Source organism: Prunus mume, linkage group LG1 (genome assembly GCF_029339155.1).
Source record: "Prunus mume cultivar Tortuosa linkage group LG1, ASM2933915v1, whole genome shotgun sequence".
NCBI classification, from domain to species: domain Eukaryota; kingdom Viridiplantae; phylum Streptophyta; class Magnoliopsida; order Rosales; family Rosaceae; genus Prunus; species Prunus mume.
In genome coordinates, this window is record NC_142698.1 from 17409643 (window position 1) to 17432810 (window position 23168).

At 36.5% G+C, this 23168-nt stretch overlaps 3 protein-coding genes across 7 annotated transcripts; 2 read left to right on the plus strand and 1 right to left on the minus strand.

Moving 5' to 3' along the window:
- Positions 1–723: 723 nt before the first annotated feature.
- Positions 724–9005, plus strand: LOC103344152 (protein SEMI-ROLLED LEAF 2). 5 transcript variants are annotated; one of them, XM_008247780.3, is made up of 20 exons: positions 724–999; positions 1680–1817; positions 2708–2782; positions 2918–3033; positions 3535–3649; positions 3927–4055; positions 4136–4183; positions 4373–4569; positions 4696–4892; positions 5071–5354; positions 5436–5582; positions 5808–6215; positions 6318–6467; positions 6844–6922; positions 7004–7128; positions 7306–7497; positions 7641–7781; positions 7951–8088; positions 8250–8456; positions 8699–9005. In XM_008247780.3, the coding sequence occupies exons 2-20, from the start codon at positions 1683–1685 to the stop codon at positions 8813–8815; spliced, it is 3000 nt and encodes a 999-aa protein (XP_008246002.1). In that variant the 5' UTR covers positions 724–999; positions 1680–1682; the 3' UTR covers positions 8816–9005. The 5 variants fall into 5 exon arrangements, with proteins under 5 accessions (XP_008246002.1, XP_088910838.1, XP_088910836.1 ...); XM_089054712.1 differs by having other exon boundaries at positions 905–999; positions 3931–4055; XM_089054710.1 differs by lacking the exon at positions 724–999 and adding an exon at positions 1022–1125.
- Positions 9006–12457: 3452 nt separating this feature from the next.
- Positions 12458–15572, plus strand: LOC103344141 (homeobox protein knotted-1-like 1). The gene is made up of 5 exons (XM_008247769.2): positions 12458–13135; positions 13235–13345; positions 13575–13722; positions 14624–14877; positions 15202–15572. Exons 1-5 carry the CDS (start codon positions 12848–12850, stop codon positions 15400–15402), a joined length of 1002 nt encoding a protein of 333 aa, XP_008245991.2. The 5' UTR covers positions 12458–12847; the 3' UTR covers positions 15403–15572.
- A 3688-nt stretch (positions 15573–19260) lies between these two features.
- Positions 19261–20537, minus strand: NAS4 (nicotianamine synthase 4). Its single transcript, XM_008247761.2, has one exon. The coding sequence runs from the start codon at positions 20432–20434 to the stop codon at positions 19454–19456; it is 981 nt and encodes a 326-aa protein (XP_008245983.1). The 5' UTR covers positions 20435–20537; the 3' UTR covers positions 19261–19453.
- Positions 20538–23168: the final 2631 nt, after the last annotated feature.

Below are 23168 nucleotides of genomic sequence, written 5' to 3' on the forward strand. Positions count from 1 at the left end.
GATCCATCTTTTTAACAGATGATAAGATGCTTAAAAAAATATATAACGAATACGTTATTGTATTTGAATTAATCATGATTATAAATATAAGATTACTATTTTTGTATTCATGTAAGTAAAACTTGAGATGCTATCTAACAACGTGAAAACAACTATACTAGTTAATAAATTGGTAGATCAAATTTGATTCCCTTTTTCCAATGAAACTATTTGTGCCCTAATTTAATTTCGGGGATAGTCCGATGGGGAGAGGCTTGAGGTGGTTTAGCCATGGGAAGATAAGGAAATTAGATCGAATAATTATTTAACTCTCCTGCTCTTTAATATAGTATAGAAACGTTTTAAATTTGCAAGGCAATTCAATATCAAGATTCAAGAGAATATATGGAACTTCATGCTAAGTTAACTATTAAATTTCAATTAACTAAGCATGAATACCATTAAATCACCCATTAATGATCCGATTTGGCAGGAGATTTTTTCTGTTGACAATAATTTGGAGAGGGGGGGCAGGTGATCCACGCAGACAAGAAAATAAAAGATAAAAAAATCCCATGGCGCATAATGATTTTTTTGAGTTCAAAATAAAGTTTAGAACTTTAGACCCAAAAAGAGTTCAAATAAAAGGCGTCTTCAGTCCCTAAAGCTTGAAAATATATAATCATCAATTGGATAGTCTTTTCTAGCCAAAATAAATAAATAAAATAACCCCAAAAGAAAATAGTTTTGTAGTCTACAAGTTCTTCTGACACACCCAACAAGCAATGCCCTTTTTCGGTATGAAGGAAGAAAAAGGTGAGAGAAACTGACAACCCATCACGTGAAGCTCATACTCCTCCCTCGTTGTTCTTAACATGTCTCAATCCACGCGCCTTTTCTATGTCTCTGTTTGATAAACTTTCTTAGTCCCATGCTCCATTCTTTTGTTTTCTCCCCCTCTTCGGTGATACTTGTTGTTCTTGCTGTTTAAACCCCCCAGATCTGCCTCTACAGGACAAGGTAAGCTCGTGGCTGGTTTTCTCCATGTTTTTCTCCTTAATTGTCTTCTGGGTTTCTCTTTTTTTTCTTTCAAAACAGAAAAAGTTCACACATTTATTTGGTTTTCTATGTGGGTTCTAGTTTGGGGTTAGTGATACTGTTCTGTAGGCTTCATTCTGTTGTTTTTCTGTGTATTCTCTCTAATGGTACTCTGGATGCAATTTCTGTGTGTTTTTGGTTCATGTTTGCATCAATGCAGTCTCAAATTTTCTTCTTTGATGTGCGCAAATAACCAGGGACAAAAAGCTGTGTATGCATGTTTCACTTGTTCTTCTTCTTCTTCTTTACAAGAAGATTATGAAAAAATTTCAAATTCTTTTTGCTTTAAGTACTTCTCTCTTTTTTGTATTTCTTGTTAAGTGCTTTTTCTTTTTCTGTTTTCTGTTTTCTTATTGTGCTTAAATACATTATATTGTGGTGTTTAAGTATGTTCAGTAAGAATTTGTTCTGTATTATGATAATGGGATTTTCTGCTGGGAAGGCCAACTTCCTGTTTTTGTACTTCATTTTGGTCGGTGTTACACTAGTTCCCATTTTGATGGGCTAATTGAACTGTGCTATTCATACCCCCCTGGAAGATTTTTCTGCAGGTTTTCGCAATTTATTATCCATTTTCAATTTATAGTTTCATTTCATTTTAGGAAATGGGGATCATCTCCCGAAAGCTTTTCCCAGCGTGTGAGAGCATGTGCATATGCTGCCCTGCTATGAGGTCAAGATCTAGACAACCTGTTAAGCGTTACAAAAAGCTGCTGGCAGAAATCTTTCCAAAGTCTCCTGTGAGTATACTGTGTAATTCTATCTTTACTCTGATTTGTAAAGCCATAGTGTCCACAGACACGTTGCGAATGGCATACCTTACCATCTATATCTGTGCGACACAGATGGTAGTTGGTCATCTGACCACTTTATCATGTGATGGGGCATTGGGAATTCTACCAGGCACTCCTTAGAGGAAAGAAAATTTCATTTCCTTTTATTTTATTTTTCATGTGGCTTTGGCGTGGGTATTTGTGGAAAAAATCAGACTTTCCCTTCCAATTGTCTATCTATTTTCTCATTCTGAAAAGTTATTCTCCTCCCCCCGCTCCCCATTTTAGATAGGAACCAATGAAGATAATAAAAAAATTGGTTCGGATGCTTGAGAAAGGGGTTTTCTTTGAAGGCATTATGTGTCTTTTCTGTTTTAATTATTATATCAAAATGGAGCCTAGATATCATCCTTAGTTTCCCATTGGTTCATGTGTATAATAAGTGGTACATTTATGACCATAACACATGATGTATGTGCCTACGTGTGTATGGTAATGTTCTCTTGTTAGACTGTCACCGTATGTTGTCAAACTATGAAGTAAGACCATTGATTAGACACATCATGTCTAGATGTGTTATAATGTTATCTTAATTCAGAATTTAGCAGAATAACACAGCTGATTGTTTGCAAGAAAAAATTATCCTATCTATACGGTGTAAGAGATTTGGTCCCAAGAAGTCAAATATGCCAAAATTGGTCAGTAGTGAACCTTTTTTTGATGAGCAGCAAGTGACACAGCATGCTTCTCAAGGAATCATTTGCTAATCTACTATTAGATGAATAACTATTATACTATTTATGCTTTTCTTACCAATAGCTGGAATACTGAAGTTAATAGTGGCCCCAATTGTCCAGGATGGCCCTCCCAATGAAAGGAAAATTGTTAAATTATGTGAGTATGCTGCCAAAAATCCTTTCCGAATCCCAAAGGTATGAACTCTTTTACCCTATTTCTTTATTTTTTTGTTCAGTAAAAGTTAGCTTGCCATAATTTAATAGCCCACTGCTGAGGCTAAAAATCCCATTTATTTATGTCCTTTTCCCATGCTCCTGTTTTTTCAACAGATTGCCAAATATCTTGAAGATAGGTGTTACAAAGAGCTAAGACTGGAGCACATCAAATTCATCAATATTGTTGCAGAGGCTTACAACAAGTTGCTTTGCCTGTGTAAAGAGCAGATGTAAGTCTTAGCTGTTTCCCTTTTCTTTTCTTACCATTTCATTTGTCATAGAAGTCTATTAGTGATTTTTAGTGGAGAAAAGATCTGTTTAATACTACTGTTGTTTAGGTATGGCTTTTGTATGATTGGCTGGGAAACTCCAAATTCAAGTCACAATTCCACTTTTAGGTGGAAGTTGTGTGCTATTTTATTTTGGCAACAAACCAGTTATATTTCTTATGCATTGAACTTGTGCTATTTTAGGAGATGCTTTGGTATTGTATATATGCTATTTTAGTAGAAAGTTCGGTTTATTATTGTTTGTTTTGTGTCCTTCAAATTTTCTTCTCTGTCTCTCTTCCTTTCTCTTCCTTTTCTTTTCACTGCAGTGTCTTTAAAGTTGTTAAAAAAAAGGAATTAATTTTTGCATAAAATTCTTGTGTTGTATTGAATATATATATATATATATATATATATATATTTGGTCAAAGTGTTGTATTGAATAAGTTTTGCATCTTTCAGGGCATATTTTGCAGTCAGTCTGCTGAGTGTGGTTACTGAGCTCCTGGACAACCCTAAGCAAGATCCTCTGGGCATACTTGGATGCCAAACCCTAACGAGGTTCATCTATAGTCAGGTGATTCACAAGTTACCTTCTCTTGAAAAAAGCTATTGGCATACACTGAGCAGAATGAGAGTTATTTGATCCGCCTAATTAATGTTTTAATGTCACAAATCTTTAGGCGACAATGAATTCCTATTTATAATGGTTGATGTTACTTGTGGCACATCTTATTCTGTTAATGGATGAGTCAGATGTGGACGATTTGTTCTACTTTCTATACAAAGTAAATTCTTTGATTACTTTATTTTTTTCAACTCTTGTCTTGGTTATTGACCCAATATTTGAACAGACAGATGGCACTTACACACATACCATTGAGAGTTTGGTTCATAGAGTATGTAAGCTTGCTCGTGAGAGTGGTGAAGATCATCAAAGGCGCTGCTTGAGAGCATCAAGCTTGCAGTGCCTTTCTGCCATGGTAGTTTTATGATTTGAATGCTTGAAACTCTTAAGGACTGTTTTAGAACAATGTTAATTTTATAGTTTCTACCTTGCCAGGTGCAATTCATGGCAGAATTTTCATATATTTTTGTTGATTTTGACGAGGTTAGTTCTTTCCAGTTTCATTCTTCAAAATGTCTCAATGAAATTAGTGTTAGTTTATATGAATTTTTGGGGTTATTTAAATGTGTCAGTTGTTGAGCTAGTCCTTTCATTATCAAATATCAAGGAAAGCCAGCGACACCACTCTCTCATTATTATTGAGCATTGCAAATATTTTTCTTGTGAATGCAGATTGTACATGTCACCTTGGATAACTATGAGCCTGATACACATATTGAAGATGATGAGAGAGGGGAGCCACATCATAATTGGGTGGATGAAGTAGTTCGAAGTGAAGGCAGAGTTGGTGTAGTTGGCACTGATGCTAGCCCTAGCTGCAAGATCATCAGGCCACGACCAGAAAAGAGGGATCCTTCTCTTCTGACAAGGTATGAGTTTTTGAAAGTCTACAAGTGAGGGCTTGTCAGTTCCATACTTGTAATTTTAGATAATGCTAATTGCATTATGTTTTCATCAATTTGCCCTTTTGTAACAGTTTTGGTTCATTTTTTTAGAGAAGAGATAGAGACACCAAAAGTCTGGGCTCAAATTTGTATTCAGAGAATGATTGAATTAGCCAAGGAGAGCACAACAATGCGTCGAGTATTGGATCCAATGTTTGTCTACTTTGATTCTGGGCACCACTGGGTTCCTTGTCAAGGGTTGGCCATGCTGGTTTTGTCTGATATGTCATACTTCATGGAGGCTTCAGGTATTTTGATCTTCTTTGCACTTATTCTTTTCTTGATCAGATCTTCTTTGCACTTAATTGTGGATATACCATGTTCTGCAATATTAAATAAGTATATACTATGTACTTATTATATCCGTCATCTTTTGGAAAAACCCTTTACTGTGGTCGCATTTTTTAATGCTAACTTTTGGCTCAGGGAATCAGAAGTTGATTTTAGCCTATGTGATTCGTCATCTTGACCATAAAAACATTTCACATGATCCGCAACTCAAATCTTATGTCGTTCAAGTTGCTAGTGCTTTGGCTAGTCAGATTCGATCTGGAGCAGTCCTGGCAGAAATTGGATTTGTCTCTGACCTATGTAGGCATTTGAGGAAGAGTCTTCAAGCCACTGCTGAATCAGTTGGAGAGCAAGAATCAAACATTAACATCATGCTACAAAATTCCATTGAAGATTGCTTACTAGAAATTGCCAGAGGGGTGAGTTCTATACTTGTGGCGTTTGTAGTTGATGCATTCTGTGCTTCTATTATTACTAAAAGCTTGTGGGTTTTTTAATAGATTGGCAATGTTGGACCACTATTTGACATGATGGCTCTAACTCTGGAGAAGCTGCCATCTGGAGTCGTTGCCAGGGCAACCATTGCATCATTAATGATTGTTGCTCACATGACCTCATTAGCATTGTCCTCTTCACGTTTGCAGCAGGTGATAGAAGTTTGCAAACAATTTTGCTGCTTTTAGAGGTTTTTATGCAGCTACCCCATGTCTGTTTCCTGGAAATTGCTCTGATATAGTGTTTGGAACTTGGGAATGATTTTGAAGATGTAATCTGGATTCCGCACCGAAGAGAAACGTAAACGTAGACTATATATATATTTGCTTCGTCTTTGAATACGGCATATTGAACCATCCTTTTTTTTTTTTGGGTAGGTTTTTCCTGAGTACCTTCTTGTTCAACTTTTGAAAGTAATGGTGCATCCAGATGTTGAGGTGCGTGTTGGAGCACACCAGATATTTTCTATCCTTCTCATTCCAAATTCTAACCAGCCCCGACATGACGTTGCGTCTCTACGATCTGGTTTTGTATACCAATCAAGAGGACACTCGAATACAGAATCGACCTTTGCTTCAATTACAGCTAGGCTTGAAAAGCTGAGGAGGGAAAAAGATGGGTCCAAAGCAGAAAAGCATGGGAATAATTGTTGTGATGATTTTAAAGATAGAGACACTGCCGAAGAAGACTGGAAGCAGGGACGTGCCCGCAAGAACTCCCCTAATTTCTACAAAATTAGTTCTATTATTGACAAGACAGCTGGATCAGTCAGCTTATCAGAGCCAGTAAGAAGTTTCATTATTTCCGTAACTGCTAACATTTCAGGCGAGTAATTTTTCACTTGCTTTATTAACTCGGTATACTTTCTGGTTTGCTGATTGGCTCAGGAACCATATGCTATGAAGTTTAGCGAGGATCAAGTAGCACACTTGCTGTCTGCTTTTTGGATACAAGCCAATCTCTCGGATAATTTGCCTTCAAATGTTGAAGCCATTGCTCATTCTTTCATTTTAGTGCTTATTTCCTCACATTTGAAGGTGAAATTTTAGTTAAAAGTTTCTTCTTTTTTTTCGTTCACATTTGAACTAAAAGATGTAACTTAAACAGTCATTAGTTTAAGTTCATTGCAAAACATATAATTAATGCCTCTGTTGCTTCTCCTTTTCACCCTTATACCTCTATTAGGAAGAGCACGGCCATTCTTTAATTCAGTGAGGGCATGGTTGAGTGTTATGGATGCAGTGTTTATTTTTAGGACTTAGATGTCGTTTCAAAAGTTCAAATTGCCTCATTCTGTGTTGTGTATAGTTTCTCCATATTCAACTTTTCTCTGTGGTTTTGTACATGTATACATGTATCTTGGATGTATTTATGTGGATGCTTATGAAATTTCTTAAATTTGTGATTCTGCAGAATCCAACTGACAACCTTATGGTTCGTGTTATTCAACTTCTGCTGTCTCTGAGGAATATGTCCCTTGATCTTAACAATGGTCTGGACAGCATAAATCCCTAAACAGTCAATAGGTCTGATGAAAATTAAATTGTGAATAAGTTTCTTAATCTCTTGGCAGGTATGTCTCCTCCGGCATGTCAGAGATCTCTCCTTGTGCTGTCAATTGGCATGTTGATGTTTGTGGCTAAGATCTATCACATTCCTGGTCTGAATGATCTGTTGAAGTCATTAATACCATATGATGTGAGTATATCCTAATCCTGAATGCTGCTACTACTACTACTTAAAAACTATGTGCAACAGTAGGATCTCTTTCCAACTTTTGATAGTATGAATTTCCTAGCTTTTAAGTGATAGGAGCAATCGAGCTCTTTGATCATTGAGATTTTGACAAATTTCCTACATCTTGTGCAAATTCAGGTTGATCCATATTTGGGAATCAGTGATGATCTTCAAGTTTATGTAAAGGCTGATGCAGATGTTAGTAAATACGGATCTGTTACTGATAACCAGATGGCTAGATCATTACTATGTGATTTGCGGAACAAGATATATGAATCCGACAATGTCATAGTGGAAATCTTAGTTCAGTTTCTATCAAACGTTTCTGAGGTATGATTGTCTACTGATGGACCTCAGTTTTCTTCTTTCCAGCTCTCTTCTCTCTCTCTCTCTCTCTCTCTCTCTCTCTCTCTCTCTCTCTCTCTCTCCCACAAACAGTTACGTTCCTTATTTGTTTGTTTTTCCTTTTAAAGATGGAGGCAGAAGATGTGAGGAACCAACTTTCAGAGTCATTCACACCTGATGATGCATTCATGTTTGGTCCAGAATCAATGCTTGAATTTGACCAAAATCAAATGGCTGGCCATTCAAAAGATTCACTGTCCTTTGATGGGGTATACTGTTTACTTCTTTTGTCTAGTTTTCCTGGCTACTGCTGAATTTTCATGTGACCTTCCACATCTGATCACAGTCGTGTATCATTCAAATTCAGAATAATAATAATAATATCAATTATAGCATTGAAATTATGAGTATTTTCAATGACTTCTCCTTATGTTGCAGGAATTTCTAACAAATTCATCAGTGGAGGATGATGCGACAAGTGAAGCATCTGTTGCTGACCTCTCTCGTTTCATTCCCAGAATGCCATCATCCACCTCTATTGCCCATGTTATCAGCATTGGACAGCTTATGGAATCCGTAATGACTTTCTTTCACACCTTGCTTGTTCTCCATTTTTGTGTCTACAAGCATCTTTGTGTACAAAATGACTTCACTACAAAATTAACAAGATTTGACAATAGTCAGAACAAGAAATGTTAACCTTATTTTTTACGGAAACTGAACAAAATTGTATTTAGGCACTTGAGGTGGCCGGCCAAGTAGCGGGAACATCTATCTCCACATCGCCCCTCCCATACAACACCATGGCAAGCCAGTGCGAATCTCTTGGAACAGGGACAAGGAAGAAGCTCTCTAACTGGTTGGCCCATGAAAATCATCAGAGCAGTGTCCGTGACAAATCGTTTCTGGCCTTTCCAGCAGATGGCCGCACAGCACTCGAGAAGGTCCGGCCTTATTTGGTTTCCCTACTCTTTTTTTCTTGTTAAAGTTGATTAACTGTGGTTATGCTTGTGGGAGAACGGGAGAGGTACCATATGTCCCGTCTGGGACATTTGGTTTTTCCTACTTTCTTTCAAGAGATTTGTGTAATCTATAGCTAACTTTTTCATAACAGCTGCCATTTAAAACTCGCTCTCTTTTTTATCCTTTGTTTTGATGTTGAACGTCTATGTTAATTCTCATGCAGATAATTAGTGAGACTGGGCCTACTCAGGGACATGCATTGCCACAGGATCCCTGGCTAGCTGTGAGGCTGCCTCCTGCTAGTCCATTTGACAACTTCCTCAAGGCAGCTGGATGTTAGGAGGGAAGCCACACTTCTTCAAGTAATCATTGTTGTAAAATATTAGGCAGTTGTATGTTGTGGGATAAATAGCTCAGAATTTGATCTAGGCTCTGATCTTTGATTTGAGGGCTTCCAGCCCAGTTTATCAACGGTTATATGGAACTCTAACCTGTAATTGAACTAAGGTTAAGCACAGTAGTTTGTAGTATGCATCTCTCTCTCTCTCTCTCTCTCTCATATGGTGAAAATGTGTTTAAAAAAAGTGTTAATTGGAGAGATAGGACGAGGTTTTTAACTCATATTACTACTATCAAGATAATCCTTGCTAATGCTGGTAACATATTTTTTCATATTAATAGTTCATCAATTTTCTTAGAGAAAAAAACAAGAAGCAAAGGTGTGATGTCTATATGGGAATTTTCCATATGAAAATCCATGTAACCAACCACATTCGCGCCTCGTATATTCCCTTTGAGGGGGAAGCCACTGGAAATCAGTAATTAAAATGTACCTCTAAATCGCAAATGTAATTTAGGTTAGTTGGTTAAGGTAGTGTGCCATTTCTATTGCAATTGAGTTCAAACTCCCTCTCAGTACATTAGAATATTTAAAATGTCGTCCTTGTTAGGAAAAAAAAGAAAAAGAAAGCACCTCTAAATCTAATGCAATCGAGTTCAAACTCCCTCTCAGGACATTTGAATATTTAAAATGTTGTCCTTGTTAGGAAAAAAAGAAAAAGAAAGCACCTCTATCTAATGCATTAGGCTGATCATGCAGGGCCTTTCCTAAACAGAAGAATCATATACAACCTTTCACACCTATTAATGCTCTTTTGTTTTGAGGATCAAATGGGTCAATCAGGCTTCTGAAAAAGTCAGTGTACTCCTTCGTTTTGGGCCAAGATTGGGAGAAAAACTTAGTTGCAATGGGATAGTCCCGGCCAATAATACCATCTCATGTGGAAGTGTTATCACGTGTATTGTGTCATGGAGTTATTAGCCTGAAATAACATAATAGTAGTGTTATCCCCATTTCATGGAAGTATTTCTTTAAGATTAGGCAGGTGCACCTGTTTGGTAGCCAATGCAGCAAGTTGTTCCCATCAGTAACTTTAGGTACAAGTTGATGGATACTTGACAACACCATCAGTTATGTACTCTATGAGCTTTACATTTTTTTCATTTCAAATAGCTAGAAATCAATCTTGCAAGGCCAAGCCAATGCTTCCATTTTTTTAGGTCACAAATTCCCCAGAAAAGCAATAACCAATGCCTAGCAGAAATCCGTGAACATTATTTTAATTTTCTTTATGATTCATTCAACTGCAATTGCGGCCAGCTGTTGGTTTTCTTTGCTTGTTACTGAGGAATTGCCACAATCTCTAACCTAACCATCCCTGCCTTTGCCCTTCATGTCTGTGCTCTTTTATAGCAACAACCTGATTCATTTTCACGTGGCCACAACTTGGTCATTTTTACCCCTCTGGTGCCTGCCTTGTCTTGAACAATCTCATCTGATTTGTGGATGGAGTATAGTGACCTGATAAGGCTCTTATGATGCCAACCCTAATTGAGAAAATCACTTGAACTCAATGCATCTTACAATAAAACACACAGCAAAATGAACTGCCTTTGCTTTTTCCATCAAAAGCCTACGAAGTAATTCTGGAACACCAAAGTACTTAATAACCCAAAGGACATGCTACAATAAAAGCTCAAGTTAAGTTGAGAACTCTCCTCTTATCATTCAGTTCGACATGCTCCATAATTGATAATCTGACACCATCGCATAAAAATCTTTAAGCTTACAGGGGCGCTAACATTTTATTTTTATTTTATTTTTTTATGATTGATAATGAAAGCTTATAATTGCATCCAAAAAGGTGGGGACTCTCTGTATTTGTTGCCGCAAGCCAGCGTGCTCTAATTTTATCAGCACCTCCCTGGATTAGAATCTTTGATCACTAACATTTCTATTTATTTTCAAACTAATAAATGATGAATGCCCTTAATTTAATAACAGATTTGTGCCCTTTGCCGGTTCTTTATTCAACAAGGAATATTATACTTTTGTAAATTATAATGAAAAAAAATGCTGAATTGCTGCAGTCAAGGATTTGCCTGACTAATATTTCTCACTTTGCAGATACCACTGATTAATTATATTATTCTACTGTGTCTTTATATAATTATTGGAAAATATAGATTTCCACTATTTCCAGCCAAAAAGGATCCATTACTTTACTCTTTTACTGTTCTTTTTCATTTGAAGAGATGATTTTAGAGAATTTAATATGTCTTGCAATTAAATTAAAGTTGATCATTTTCCAGGAAGCACCATGATATCTTTGGTCACTCCTTTTTCTGTTTCTTTGGCATATCTTTTGTATTGCCATTAGAGGACAAATCCTTGATGATTAAAAGAAGGACAATATCGTTGTGTGGTTAATCATTTAGAAAAATCATGTGAGAGACACAAAAAACCAAGATCCTCTTTTAAACTTTTCGTTTATGGATCCGTATAATTAGGTGTTTCAAAATATCAATCAAATTATGCTGGATTAAGACTTTTCAAAAAAAAAGTGTTATCAACTAATTACAATAAAATTACGCTAGAATAAGACGTAATATAGATACGATGAATTTATGAAGTTGTCTTTTGATGTACTTAAGTTTTATCATTATATTCATATACATGAACAGTTAACAATCTTCTACGTCCTAAGTCGATCACTCTCGAAAATAAAATCCTAGCTAATTGGCTTTAGCTAGCAAATGTTAGATTGTTTGGCTAGTAAATTAAGCTTAAAGGGATCTTTGAGCCCAGCTGAACAAATGCAAAAATAGTCACCTCTCCTTTTGGCTTCAATTATTAGAATGGATTGCACTATCAGCCACTCTCAATTTACTGGGAGGAATATTCATACGGAATAGTTAAAGCTTTGGCACTTATTATCAACAACCAAGAAACAAGAGAAAACAAAGTTAGGTTGAATACAAGGAAATGTTACGGAAGTGGGAAAAAAACATAAACCATGTCATCAATTTTAATATTAGGTATTCGCTCATGCGATCACATTTCTTCATCATCTGTCACATCTCCCATCCTTGTTTCTTTTCTATCATACATTTTCCCTTCTGTCTTTGGAGCCAAAGAACAAAAAAGCAAAACTGAAAGCCAAATACAATGCTACCAAACAAACCTTGCACTGGTGTAAACTGTTCACTTCATTGATGTGAGAGAGAAAGGTAACATGCAGACACTAATTATTTTCAGACTAATCATATTTTTTACCTGGGTTACTGGTTTTTTAAACTTAATCCATTCATGTGAGATTAAAAGTGAGAGTAGGGTAATTCAATTTCATCCTCCAATTATCTGGTTCTTGTTCCCAACCACAACCAGGGCCTATGGCGGTGAAAGAACAGCAACAAGAACAGGAAACGGGTGATGAGTGAGTAAGTACAAGCAAAGTCTCCTGAAACCACAGCGTTGATGTTGTTGGGCCCCAGTGTTGCAGTCCCAGAACCAATAGGGTTCTGAAACGTAGTAGAATGTCACGTCACAGTTTAAAGGCAATTCCAAAGTCCCAATGCTCTGAGGAAGGTGACGGGTGGACCTCTATAAATACGGGCTACGCCTCTCTCTCCCTCTAACTTCAAATCAAACCTTTGTTTGTTGGTCACCGTTTCAGTTCAGCCTTTTATCCGTAGTGCAATCCATTTATCTCTCACACGCGACCCCAAACACAAACAGTTTCCTCATGCTCCTTCTCCACTTTCTCTCTGTGTCTTCTCTTTTCCTCAGGTTTCCTTGGAAAAGAAAGTAAAGTCTGGTCCTTTTCCATGTGAGAAAGAAAGCCCACAAAACAAAAAAACAAATGCCACTTTGGCTCCTAGTCAAGCTAAAGCCCTTTTCTTCTCTCTCTCTCTCTCTCTCTCTCTCTCACTCACTCACAAGCTCATTCTCCACTGTAGAAGTATTATTGTTGCTTAATTAGCTACTTCTTTTTCTTGGACATTAGAGCTTGAATTCGAGAAAGATATATGTATGAATATGGAAGATTTCTACAGGCTGAACCCAGGTGTGATATCAGGCTCAGAGATTGATGTTAATGTTGTTCATCAAGTTGAAAATATGGCTACAAGTACAAGGAATACCAGTTGTGGGTTCCATGGTCATCCTCATCCTCAGGGTCATGTAGTGGATGATAACATGCTCTTGTTTCAAACGGAGGGCATGGAATCAGATCATCATATGTCTGATCTGATCAAAACCCAGATAGCCAATCACCCTCGTTTCCCTGATTTAGTTGATGCATACCTCGAATGTCAAAAGGTTATTAATTAAATACAAGTGCATGAATGTATATTATCTCCTTTTATTTTCTTTTCGTAAAAACATTTATTGATGTGTCATTAATTGCCAAACAAATAGGTTGGAGCACCACCGGAGATGAAAAGTCTTCTTGAAGAAATTGGACGGGTGAGCCATCCCATGAGCACTTGCAGTGAGATAGGAGCTGATCCAGAACTTGACGAGTTCATGGTACTTTCGTAATTAATATGATAATATGTTTATTTAATCATGTTCCATTTGGTTCCGGATAAGTCTTTGAAAAAAGGTAAAGAAAATTTGGTATATATGTCACTGTTTGCCGTTCCAATCCAGCCCAATTTGGACAAGTTCCCAGGATATTTTAGGTACTTGATTATTTTACTCATTAAAACAACATTTAATTAAATAATTTGTGAATTATATGTTGTCGTTTCGCAAGGAATCATACTGTGAGGTTCTTCGTGGATACAAGGAGGAGCTATCCAAACCGTTCGATGAAGCAACCAACTTCTTGACCAACATTCAGTCGCAACTTAGAAACCTCTGCAAAGGCACATTCCCAAAAACCAGCTGGGACTGTAATTCTGGTATATGCGTACATTTCTTCCACTCTAAATCCATTGCTCCTTTTTCCTTTTGTTTCTATTTTTAAGTGCAGTTTTCCTGAGATTTATGGGTCATGCTGTTTTTGCTCATGACAATGATGGTGGGGGCTGACTTTTTTCTAGGTTTTGGTTTCTTTTTCTTGTTCTTGGCGCTGAAGTTGCGCACAGACATGCATATACATGTATTTGTTCATCAGTCCAAAAGGGGTCGCATGTAATTGCTTCTGTTTTATATATGAATCATGACACCTGAAATGAGTGGTGTGTTTTTCATGCCCTAAAAGCAGATATATCTGTATGAAAGTGACTTCCATAAGAAAGTGTTTTATATAAATAAAATATATATAAGAAATCTCTTAGAGAAATTAGTTTTATTGGTAGAATATATACTCCCCTCCCCTCATTTTACACATAAAAACCCTAGTTTCTATAAATAACGTATATAAGTTAAGTATTCCTAATTGCTAATAGGGTCGTTCTACAAACGCATGGGAAAACCAAAAGAACTACCAAAACACTCTCCACTTTTGCCGGACCAACATAATTCCTGCATTCCCAAATTTGTTGTTACTTGGACAAACTTTGGTAAATGATATGGATAAAGACATTTTAAATTGTAATGACAAGTCTAATTACAGTAATGTTATGCGCCTGAATCATTCTGTGCATGCTTAGACATCCTTAATTAGCATGTTTTGAACTGACACTGGTGATCTCTTTGAGAAGTATTATGAGTAGAGTTTGGCTAATCATGCATCCCAATTTTGATATCTTTTAATTTACTAGCAATTTGAGTAGAATTAGGGAATAATGGGATTAGTTATCTAGATTGCAGTTAGATGCTTAATTTAGGATTACTGACCAACTGTTAGTACCATTGCAGATGAAGGGGTTGGAAGTTCAGAGGAGGAATTTAGCTGTGGGGAGCTAGAAGCAGCAGAGAGTCAAGAAACAGCTGCTGCTCGTGCGGGTGGTGATCGGGAGCTGAAAGATATGCTGTTGCATAAGTACAGTGGCTATCTTACCAATTTGAGGAAGGAGTTCTTGAAGAAACGAAAGAAAGGGAAGCTACCAAAGGATGCCAGGACTGCCCTATTGGATTGGTGGACTACTCACTATAGGTGGCCATATCCTACGGTAATTGCATTCGGTTCCAATCTCATGGATGCATCTATCTTCTCTGCTTTTCACTCAAGTGCTTTCATGTTTCTCACAATTTTCATGCAATTATGTTATGAGACGTTCTTGATATGAAGTTCTGGTGCAGTTCAAGTTGCTTAACAAAAATATGAAAACATCGGGCGTCAACTAATAGAAAAGAAACTTGGTACTATATTGTATAATTCATCCATAGCACATGAACATGCATGGAAAAATATGTTGGTTGTGAAAAAGTAGCATAAGGGCGAATGATAAATCTAACAAATGCAAGTTCTTACCCAAATGACCCTATGTTTACAGGAAGAGGAGAAATTGCACCTGTCTGAGGTAACTGGACTAGACCAAAAGCAGATCAACAATTGGTTCATAAACCAGAGGAAGCGACATTGGAAGCCATCTGAGGACATGAGGTTTGCTCTTATGGAGGGTGTTGGTGGCAGCGTCGGAGCTCCCATGTTATTCGACGCTGGGGTCGGGACCGGAAATATTGATGATATGTGAATGCTATGTCAGAGATTAATTGGTTGATGCTACTGATTTGACCACTAGTTTTAGCCACTTTAATCCATGCTTGTTAATTTGTACTGAACCTTGCACGTAATGCTAGCTTGTAGTGTACATTCTGCCTTTCTAATTCCTCTCTTATATGTATAATATTTCGATTTGGGTTATTTAGCTAGGCAATGTTGAAGGACATGGTCATAGAACCAGAGCCGGTTATAGTTTATATTTACCAGAATCAACCGACTTTATGGTTATTTTATTTCACTTTTGGTCAAATAAATAGATTACTCAACAAATAAATATAGGCTATATTTATCTTTTTGGCCAAAGTTAGGAAGGGGGAGGGGGGAAAACTCACACGCACGTGGGTGCACTATGGAAGGTTGAATCTAGGACTGCTTGAGAGCACACCATAGACCTGGGTTAATTCAACTAACACCTCATTAGTAGCAAATATAGGCTATATAGAGTCATCCATTCTTGCATTATCTCAATTTTTTATTGGGAGTTTCAGTAAAACACCCAAAATGGGAGCTGAAATTATAAAACAACCTAACACCCAAAACACTTTATAAACACATCCAAAATCCATCATTACACACACTCAAAACCCATTTATAAACACACCCAAAAAATATACAATTGTTGATTTTGGGTGTGTTTCTATGTTTAAATAGTGTTTGAGTTTTTTTATAAATACATGTCTAGGATTGAGTTTATTTATAAATTTGTATTTTTTATTCTCTTTGTGCATGGATTTGCCAATCTCTACTTGAAATTGATTGTTCATTTTGAATCTTACGAAATGACGTCATTGGGCCCATTTTGTAGATGGTTTCCTCTGGATCAAGCCCACTTTGTTAAAATCTTTTTATATGACAAGTCGTCCAGGGAAGAAAGCTAAATCATTCTTAGATGGGCCGTCCCCTTGGTTTTGGACTTGCAATATATAACCAGCAGAGCCAACTTTATTTTCAAGATAAAACTATATCAAAAGGATGAGTTAGAGCACTCCTGGCGCTCCTCTTTTGCTCGGCAGGAGGGGGCTTAGGCCCAGTAATTGGCTCCAGCGCGCAACGTCAAGATCAGGCAGTTGATTGGGTCCACAAGCCTGGGCAGGTCCAAAGGCAAAATTTGCCTGGGCTGTTACTTGGGTTTGTTGACTTCAGTCAGTAACAAAAAAAAAAGTAAATAGAAAAAAAAAAGCCAGATTTTTCAGATTTTATTTATTTATAAATACCTAGTCATATTTTTACTTCCCACATCAAAATTAATGGTTTAAGTATAAAAATAGAAAATAAATTAAAATGAATAATAATTGCACTTGCCCTTGCTCTTGGGTGGAAACAAAAAAGATAAAGCTGCCACTATTCATGTGAATAGTGACAAACCTTGCCTTGCCTTTTCCTTGTCATTGCCCTTTGGGATGGAGGTGCTCTTAAGAGACATAAAACCTAACGGTAAGGAAACAAATGGAAAATTGAAGTTAGATTTACTAACTCACTAGCAAAACTCCTCAAAATAGATTTGCCAACTCACCAACAAAACTCCTCAAAACAACACTAGTCGACATTGATGCTCATCTTCTCTCTCTGTTTTTGTCTCTCCTTGTAGAACATGTAGATGAGGCCGCCTCCTTATGGAGGAGATTTGAGCGTATAGAAAATCTAAATTCTAGCTTAGTCGAGAATTTCACAATTCCGTTTATTTTCATAGAATTTCAACTCAGGATTTTGGATTGGGAAATCCCGAGATATTTTTCACGCACAATTTGCCAAATTCTGAGTTCAGTTTGCCAAACGGTTTCCTTTTTCACACTTCAAATTTAGTGTAATTTTAGTCACCAACATTAATACCATTGGCACTCCATTTAAAAAGTGGAAAGATGGATAGGCCTAAGCTTTCCACTTTTTAGCAATCGATTTGATGTTTTGGAGGCTGCAAGCTGTGTCTGGTCCTGTTGGAAAGCGATTCTGCTTCAAATAATGTGCACACAACCATCAATTTTATTTCCTTTGGATATCTTCAAGGGCCAGACATACATCTATACTCTTTCATTTCAGGGTTTGATTGCAAAGATATATTTGGACTTGGTGTTGAGGCTTAAACAATTAACTAACCTTAGGTGAGCCAAAAACACCATAGAAATTTGGAGTTGTGTTGTGTTGTGTGGAAACAACTTGCTTTTTAGAAGAATCGTTAAGAAACTACTCGTGTGTACTATATTGTAGGTGCACAATATTAATGCATGCCCACAAAAAGAACAGAAATTAGGGTTATATTTCACAAGAAAAATGTATAAAAGAATCTGGGACACTTTTTAACATTAATGTGGAGACTTTGTGCATAGAATTGACCATGACGTAAGCTGTGATTAAATTACTTGCACATGCTCAGAACCGATCATGATATGGACCAATAATTTTTAACATATAAAAATTCAATACTAATCTGTACATGTCAGAACTGATCAATATCTCTTACATTTATCATATATTTTCCATTAATTAACTACTATTCTAAAAAAGTTTAAAAGTAGTACTTGGAATATGAGTTAATAATTGTTTTCCGCTGCACACATTGCTACTTTGACATGAACAAGGCTTTGGTGGCATATGTCAACAATGCTCAGGAGGATGTTGACATCTTTGGAGAGTTTTGAGACTCTCAAGGCCCTGAGATTTTCTCATACAACTCATGAACTTTTTTTGTGATTTGCACCCACACCTCTTCTCTTGGCAATGGCAGCCAGTATGTCGACACTATGAGGGAAGAGATTCAAAACTCAGAGATCTGCATATGACAACACCCAGCACTCTAAAAGCGCCCTTCTTTATATTAAACAACACGCCCTTTATGTCGACACTAAATATTTTACTCCACATGCATACACAAAAACCTAACTTCACAAACCCTAGCCCCTAGTGACAAATTTCTCTCCAATTCTTCGAGTCTAGCCTAATTAACAAGCTAGTCCTAAGATATATGCACAAGAACTCAAAGTCCATACCTTTCCCCTTAATAATTAATTAATAATTTTTTTAAAATAGCGTTGGATAAATTTTATGCATCTAGTCACTGGATTCTGTAATTTATTGCAGATAGAAATGTTGTGTAGATAAGTTAAAAGTGATGATTAATTGCGGAGAACCTTATTCTAGTCACTGGGTTTAAAAAAAAATATATGCATTTGGCCAAATGTTGAATTGAGATTGGAGCTTCAAGAACAAGACATCTTTGCTTTTTCAGATTTGATGTGATGATATTGGAGGAGAGGAGAAAAGAAATTGATGGACAAATTAGTTACAGCCATGGATGAAGTATCCACCGCCCCTTTGAACACATCACAGCTAGACAAAAACCACGTAATTCCATTGTTGTTTTCCTATCAGCCTATCAGATAACCAAGAATGAAAAGCACTTTGTTTTTGTCCAGAAAGGAAAAGGACAAATTCAAGTATTTCACCTGATGAACTATTGATATTAATATTTGGGATTTAGGTTAATGACAGTAACAAAAGAATGGCTGCAGAAAACAAAATTCTTGTCTTTCTCAATCGTCATTTTCTATCTTCTCGTTCCTGAGGTATCCCCTCCATTCAATCTGATGATGAAAAACCCTACAAGAATACTCGTACAGAGTCGAAGTAAAACGGTGCAATGGTGGAAAATTCTGGATTAGTATGTGTTAAGAACCTGCTTAATTAGCCCTATCTGCTAATTGATCTTGTATCTGAATCACATTAGCCCTCATTGATTGTAATTGAATTGACAATTTCCTCTACATGTCCCAAAAAGTTTCAATCTGAATTGGGGTGTTCTCGTTTTTTGCAGTGCAAGATGGAACAACAGATATTATAAGGATCCAATTTCCTAGTGATTTTATTAAAATATGAGAAGCCATAATACATATGGCATGTCACAATAAGTGGGTAGATAAACAGGTCAGATATGCATTAAACACATAACAATTAAACCAACTAAATGGATCTTTATTTCCATGCATATGTGAAGCAACATAGATGAAGGCATGAAATTAAAGCAAGCTTTATGAAAGCTGCTCTTCAAAGGCCAATTCCTCAATCATCATGCTCCCATGATTGAGGAGGGGATTGAAGGCTTCAATCCCAGAACACTTGTTGGGCAGTATTATAGGAGCAGCATTAAGCCCCTGAGGATCAATTGGTGATGAGTGCTGTGCAGGCAATGCGTATTTACGCGCAATCACTACTGAGTTAATGACTTCATCAGTGGGATGAAACACAGAAAGAACCTCAAACCCTCTAAGATCATCACAAGGATCAATCACTGGATACAGAAAGGCCCTGGCACCATGTGCACTCCTTAGCATCAAAGTTGCTCCTGGAGCCATGTACTTAGCCAAGTGATCGATAATTTTCAGCTTCTCCATCTTGTCCATGCCCACAAGAGCTGCCAAAAACACAACGTCATAGTCTTTTAAAGCATTTGTGACATCCATTATATCTGTGGTGTGGAAAACCATTCTTTTTGATAGGTCAGGATCGGACGAGACCAGGCCAAGAGCCTTGGAATTGGCTGAAGGGTCAATGTCATAGTTGTGGAAAGAGGTTGTGGTGAGGTGATTGGAGGCCAAAACAATTGAGGTCAGAGGAAGAGGGCCTGAACCCACAAAGGCAATTTTGCTAGGAACATGTGGGAAGTGTTGGCTAAGGATGGTGAACTCAAGTTTGCTAAGCTTGAGGTAATTAGAGTAATAAGGGAAAATGGTGAGATGGTCAAGAGGGTGTTCATATGAGCCTAAGATGGTTGAGAAATGATTCTCCAAAAGTCCTTCTGCCTCTCCACAAAGCCTTATAAGCTTTGACCTTATTTCTTGCACCCCTTGGCATAACTTGGAAACATCAATTGGACTTGGTGGCATGCATGTGAGCACGAGTTGGGTGAAGAGCATGTTGACATCTTTGGAGGGTTTGAGGCTCTCAAGGCTTGAGATTTGCTCATACAATTCACAGACTCTTTGTACCAAGGCATCACCATGGCAACACATGTCGACACTATGAGGATATGAGATGATATCAAAGGCTCTTCTTACCAAGGAAAAATGGATTGAAAATTCAACTCTTGAGCAAATCACAACTTGGTGACATACTCAGCCGTTTCGAGGGTCGTTATTTATGGGCACTTGTGGGGTCCATGTTGTGAAGTGGTGTTGTTCATTATTGATTTATGCATTGTGATTGTGGGTCCAATCTCGCACCTCGATTGCCACCTCAAATAGTGTAATCAATGAGATCGTTCGATATATTTTGATTGGTGTAACAATTATAATATTCATAACTTATATATAGCCTCTCAATATTATATATTGTTCAAAATGTTTGTTTTGTGAGAATGTGAATAATTGTTTTATAATCGAAAATTATGAGGAATTAGACTATTTCTCTTATTGCGAATTGATTTTGAAGTGGAACCTCAACTTCCTTCTTTTTCTTATTATTTTTATATGTGTATACTATTGTCAGTTGTTAGACAAAAATTTTAAACTCTTTACTATAGTTGTGTGTCAATGTTTGATACCTAGTTCTTGAAAACCTTGTGAACCCTACATTAAACATGGATTGTCTTGGGATTGAGATCAAGGCCATGATCCCAATGCCGATGTATATAGGTTTCAGAGTTTCAATATTCGATACCGTTAAAGCATCAAACCCTATCCCTAACTATATGGTTCTTGTTATACTTCTGCAGGGAAATTAGTTATAGTTGCAGCATTTTCTGATGCAGTGATGGGAAAAAAAATGATGACATCGCTTGCATTCAATGCACAAAATATGAGACACAAATAAAAAAATTTAACAAGTGGAGAAATGAGTCCGCAACACCCTTTTCATGGCAATTGGGAATTTTGGGAGGTAGTGCTGAAGATCAAAAGCTACAACCAGACCTAAAAGATGATCAAAAGATAGTGATAAGTGACAAGAGGATCAATCTAATTAGGATGATAGTACTTGTACTATCAATTAAATTCTGATGAGTGTTGTTACGATCAGTCATTACCTCGCGTCTTATAATCAGGACTAGAAAAATAATAAGATGAAAACAACTCCATAACCACAAAGGGATAATGTACTCCAAGATGATGGACATTTGGATAAAAGATTCTCTTACTTATGCTTTCACACAATACGATTGATATACAGAGTAAATTAAACATCTTCTTGAGTTCTAGCCTCTTAAGTTACTATCAGCATATCATTCATTTCACACTATAGCTTAGCTTGACAATTTATTATGAACCCCACTTGTCTTATCCTATTTTATCATAAACAATGAGTGGGGTCCACAAAATGTAATATTCATATATATATAAAATATATATTTTTAAAAGAAAAATATCCCAGCCTGATTGATTCTTCTTTTCCCAAATTTCACCAATAACTCAAATTCATGGTTTGTTCATCCAATATTCGAAATGCTGTTATTCTTATTTTGATTTACTGTTTTTTTGGGAACTAATTCTGTCATATATGTTTGACAGATTCAAACTAGTTTGAGGAAATTAATGATTAATGAATGATCCAATTATGCACTTTCTCAAGGGTGTTTAGCTGAAATAATCAGATGTGCAGAGACAAAATCTATGCTGTTTCACTTTCCACATAAATTATAAATATCATGTGGACCTTTATGTATCTAAAATGTTGTCATATACACTGAGTTCAAAGTGCCTTGTAGTTTCCACTATAAATGTTATTATTCTATGTTTTCCTTTTGGCTAGAAAATTTAGGTGGCTTTCCATAAACTGGATGGCCACTGTAATCCCAATCTCTAAAGATACCCTTTTCTAATTCAAATTCCAAAGGGCCGTTTAATAATCATTTTAATTTTAGTTTTTAGTTTTTATTTTTTGTACTAGAGTAGAGGAAAAAGTATGACAATGAAAGTGAGAATGAGAGTGGAGATGGAATTGATACGGGAGGATGCAAGGGATGAGTAACAGAATTGAAAAAAAAAAACTAAAAACTGATCTATTTAAATTATTTTCACTTTTGTTACTCTTCCCTCATATCCTCTCATTTCATTCTCTGTCTATATCTCATCCTCTCTCCTATTTTTCACTGTCATTTTCCTCTATACTGTAGCATAAAAATTGAAAAATAAAAACTAAAAACTAACATTGAAATGGTTATCAAACGAGCCTAAGATATTGTTATATATTATTATTTTCACCTTTGTTGTGTCTTCTTCTTGTGTTAGCTTTATGTTTCTCTTTCAATTTCAATGGTTGAAATTAGAAGTACCGTTCTTTTAGGTATTGCGTTTTGAAATTGGATGCTTTTTGCCTTTTGTTTGTTTGACCTCATTTTTAACCTCTAACAAAGATATAATATTCTTATAAACAAGGACAATTTGGAAGTGCATGAGATGAGAATCATTTTCATGTGCATGCGTGACTTCCAAAAAAATTACTTAATTTCAATCGTACTCTTTTTAAAATGAAGTTTTTGTATTTATCATCCATATTTGACCTTTTGCTTTTTATCATCAATCGACATATTAAAGATTAGTTGTACCATCTATGTTGCCATAAGTCGTGGGGCTCTATACTCCAAAGATTTAGTTGTACCATCTATATTGCCATAAGTCGTGGAAGCCCTAGAAATTTCCTCCATCAATTAGATTGCATTGTTCTTCATCTTTTTCTTCCAAGTGAAGAAATAGAATCCACTGGGGGAGGTGGTGAAGCGTAGATGTGGACAATTGATTGGTCATTTGGTGG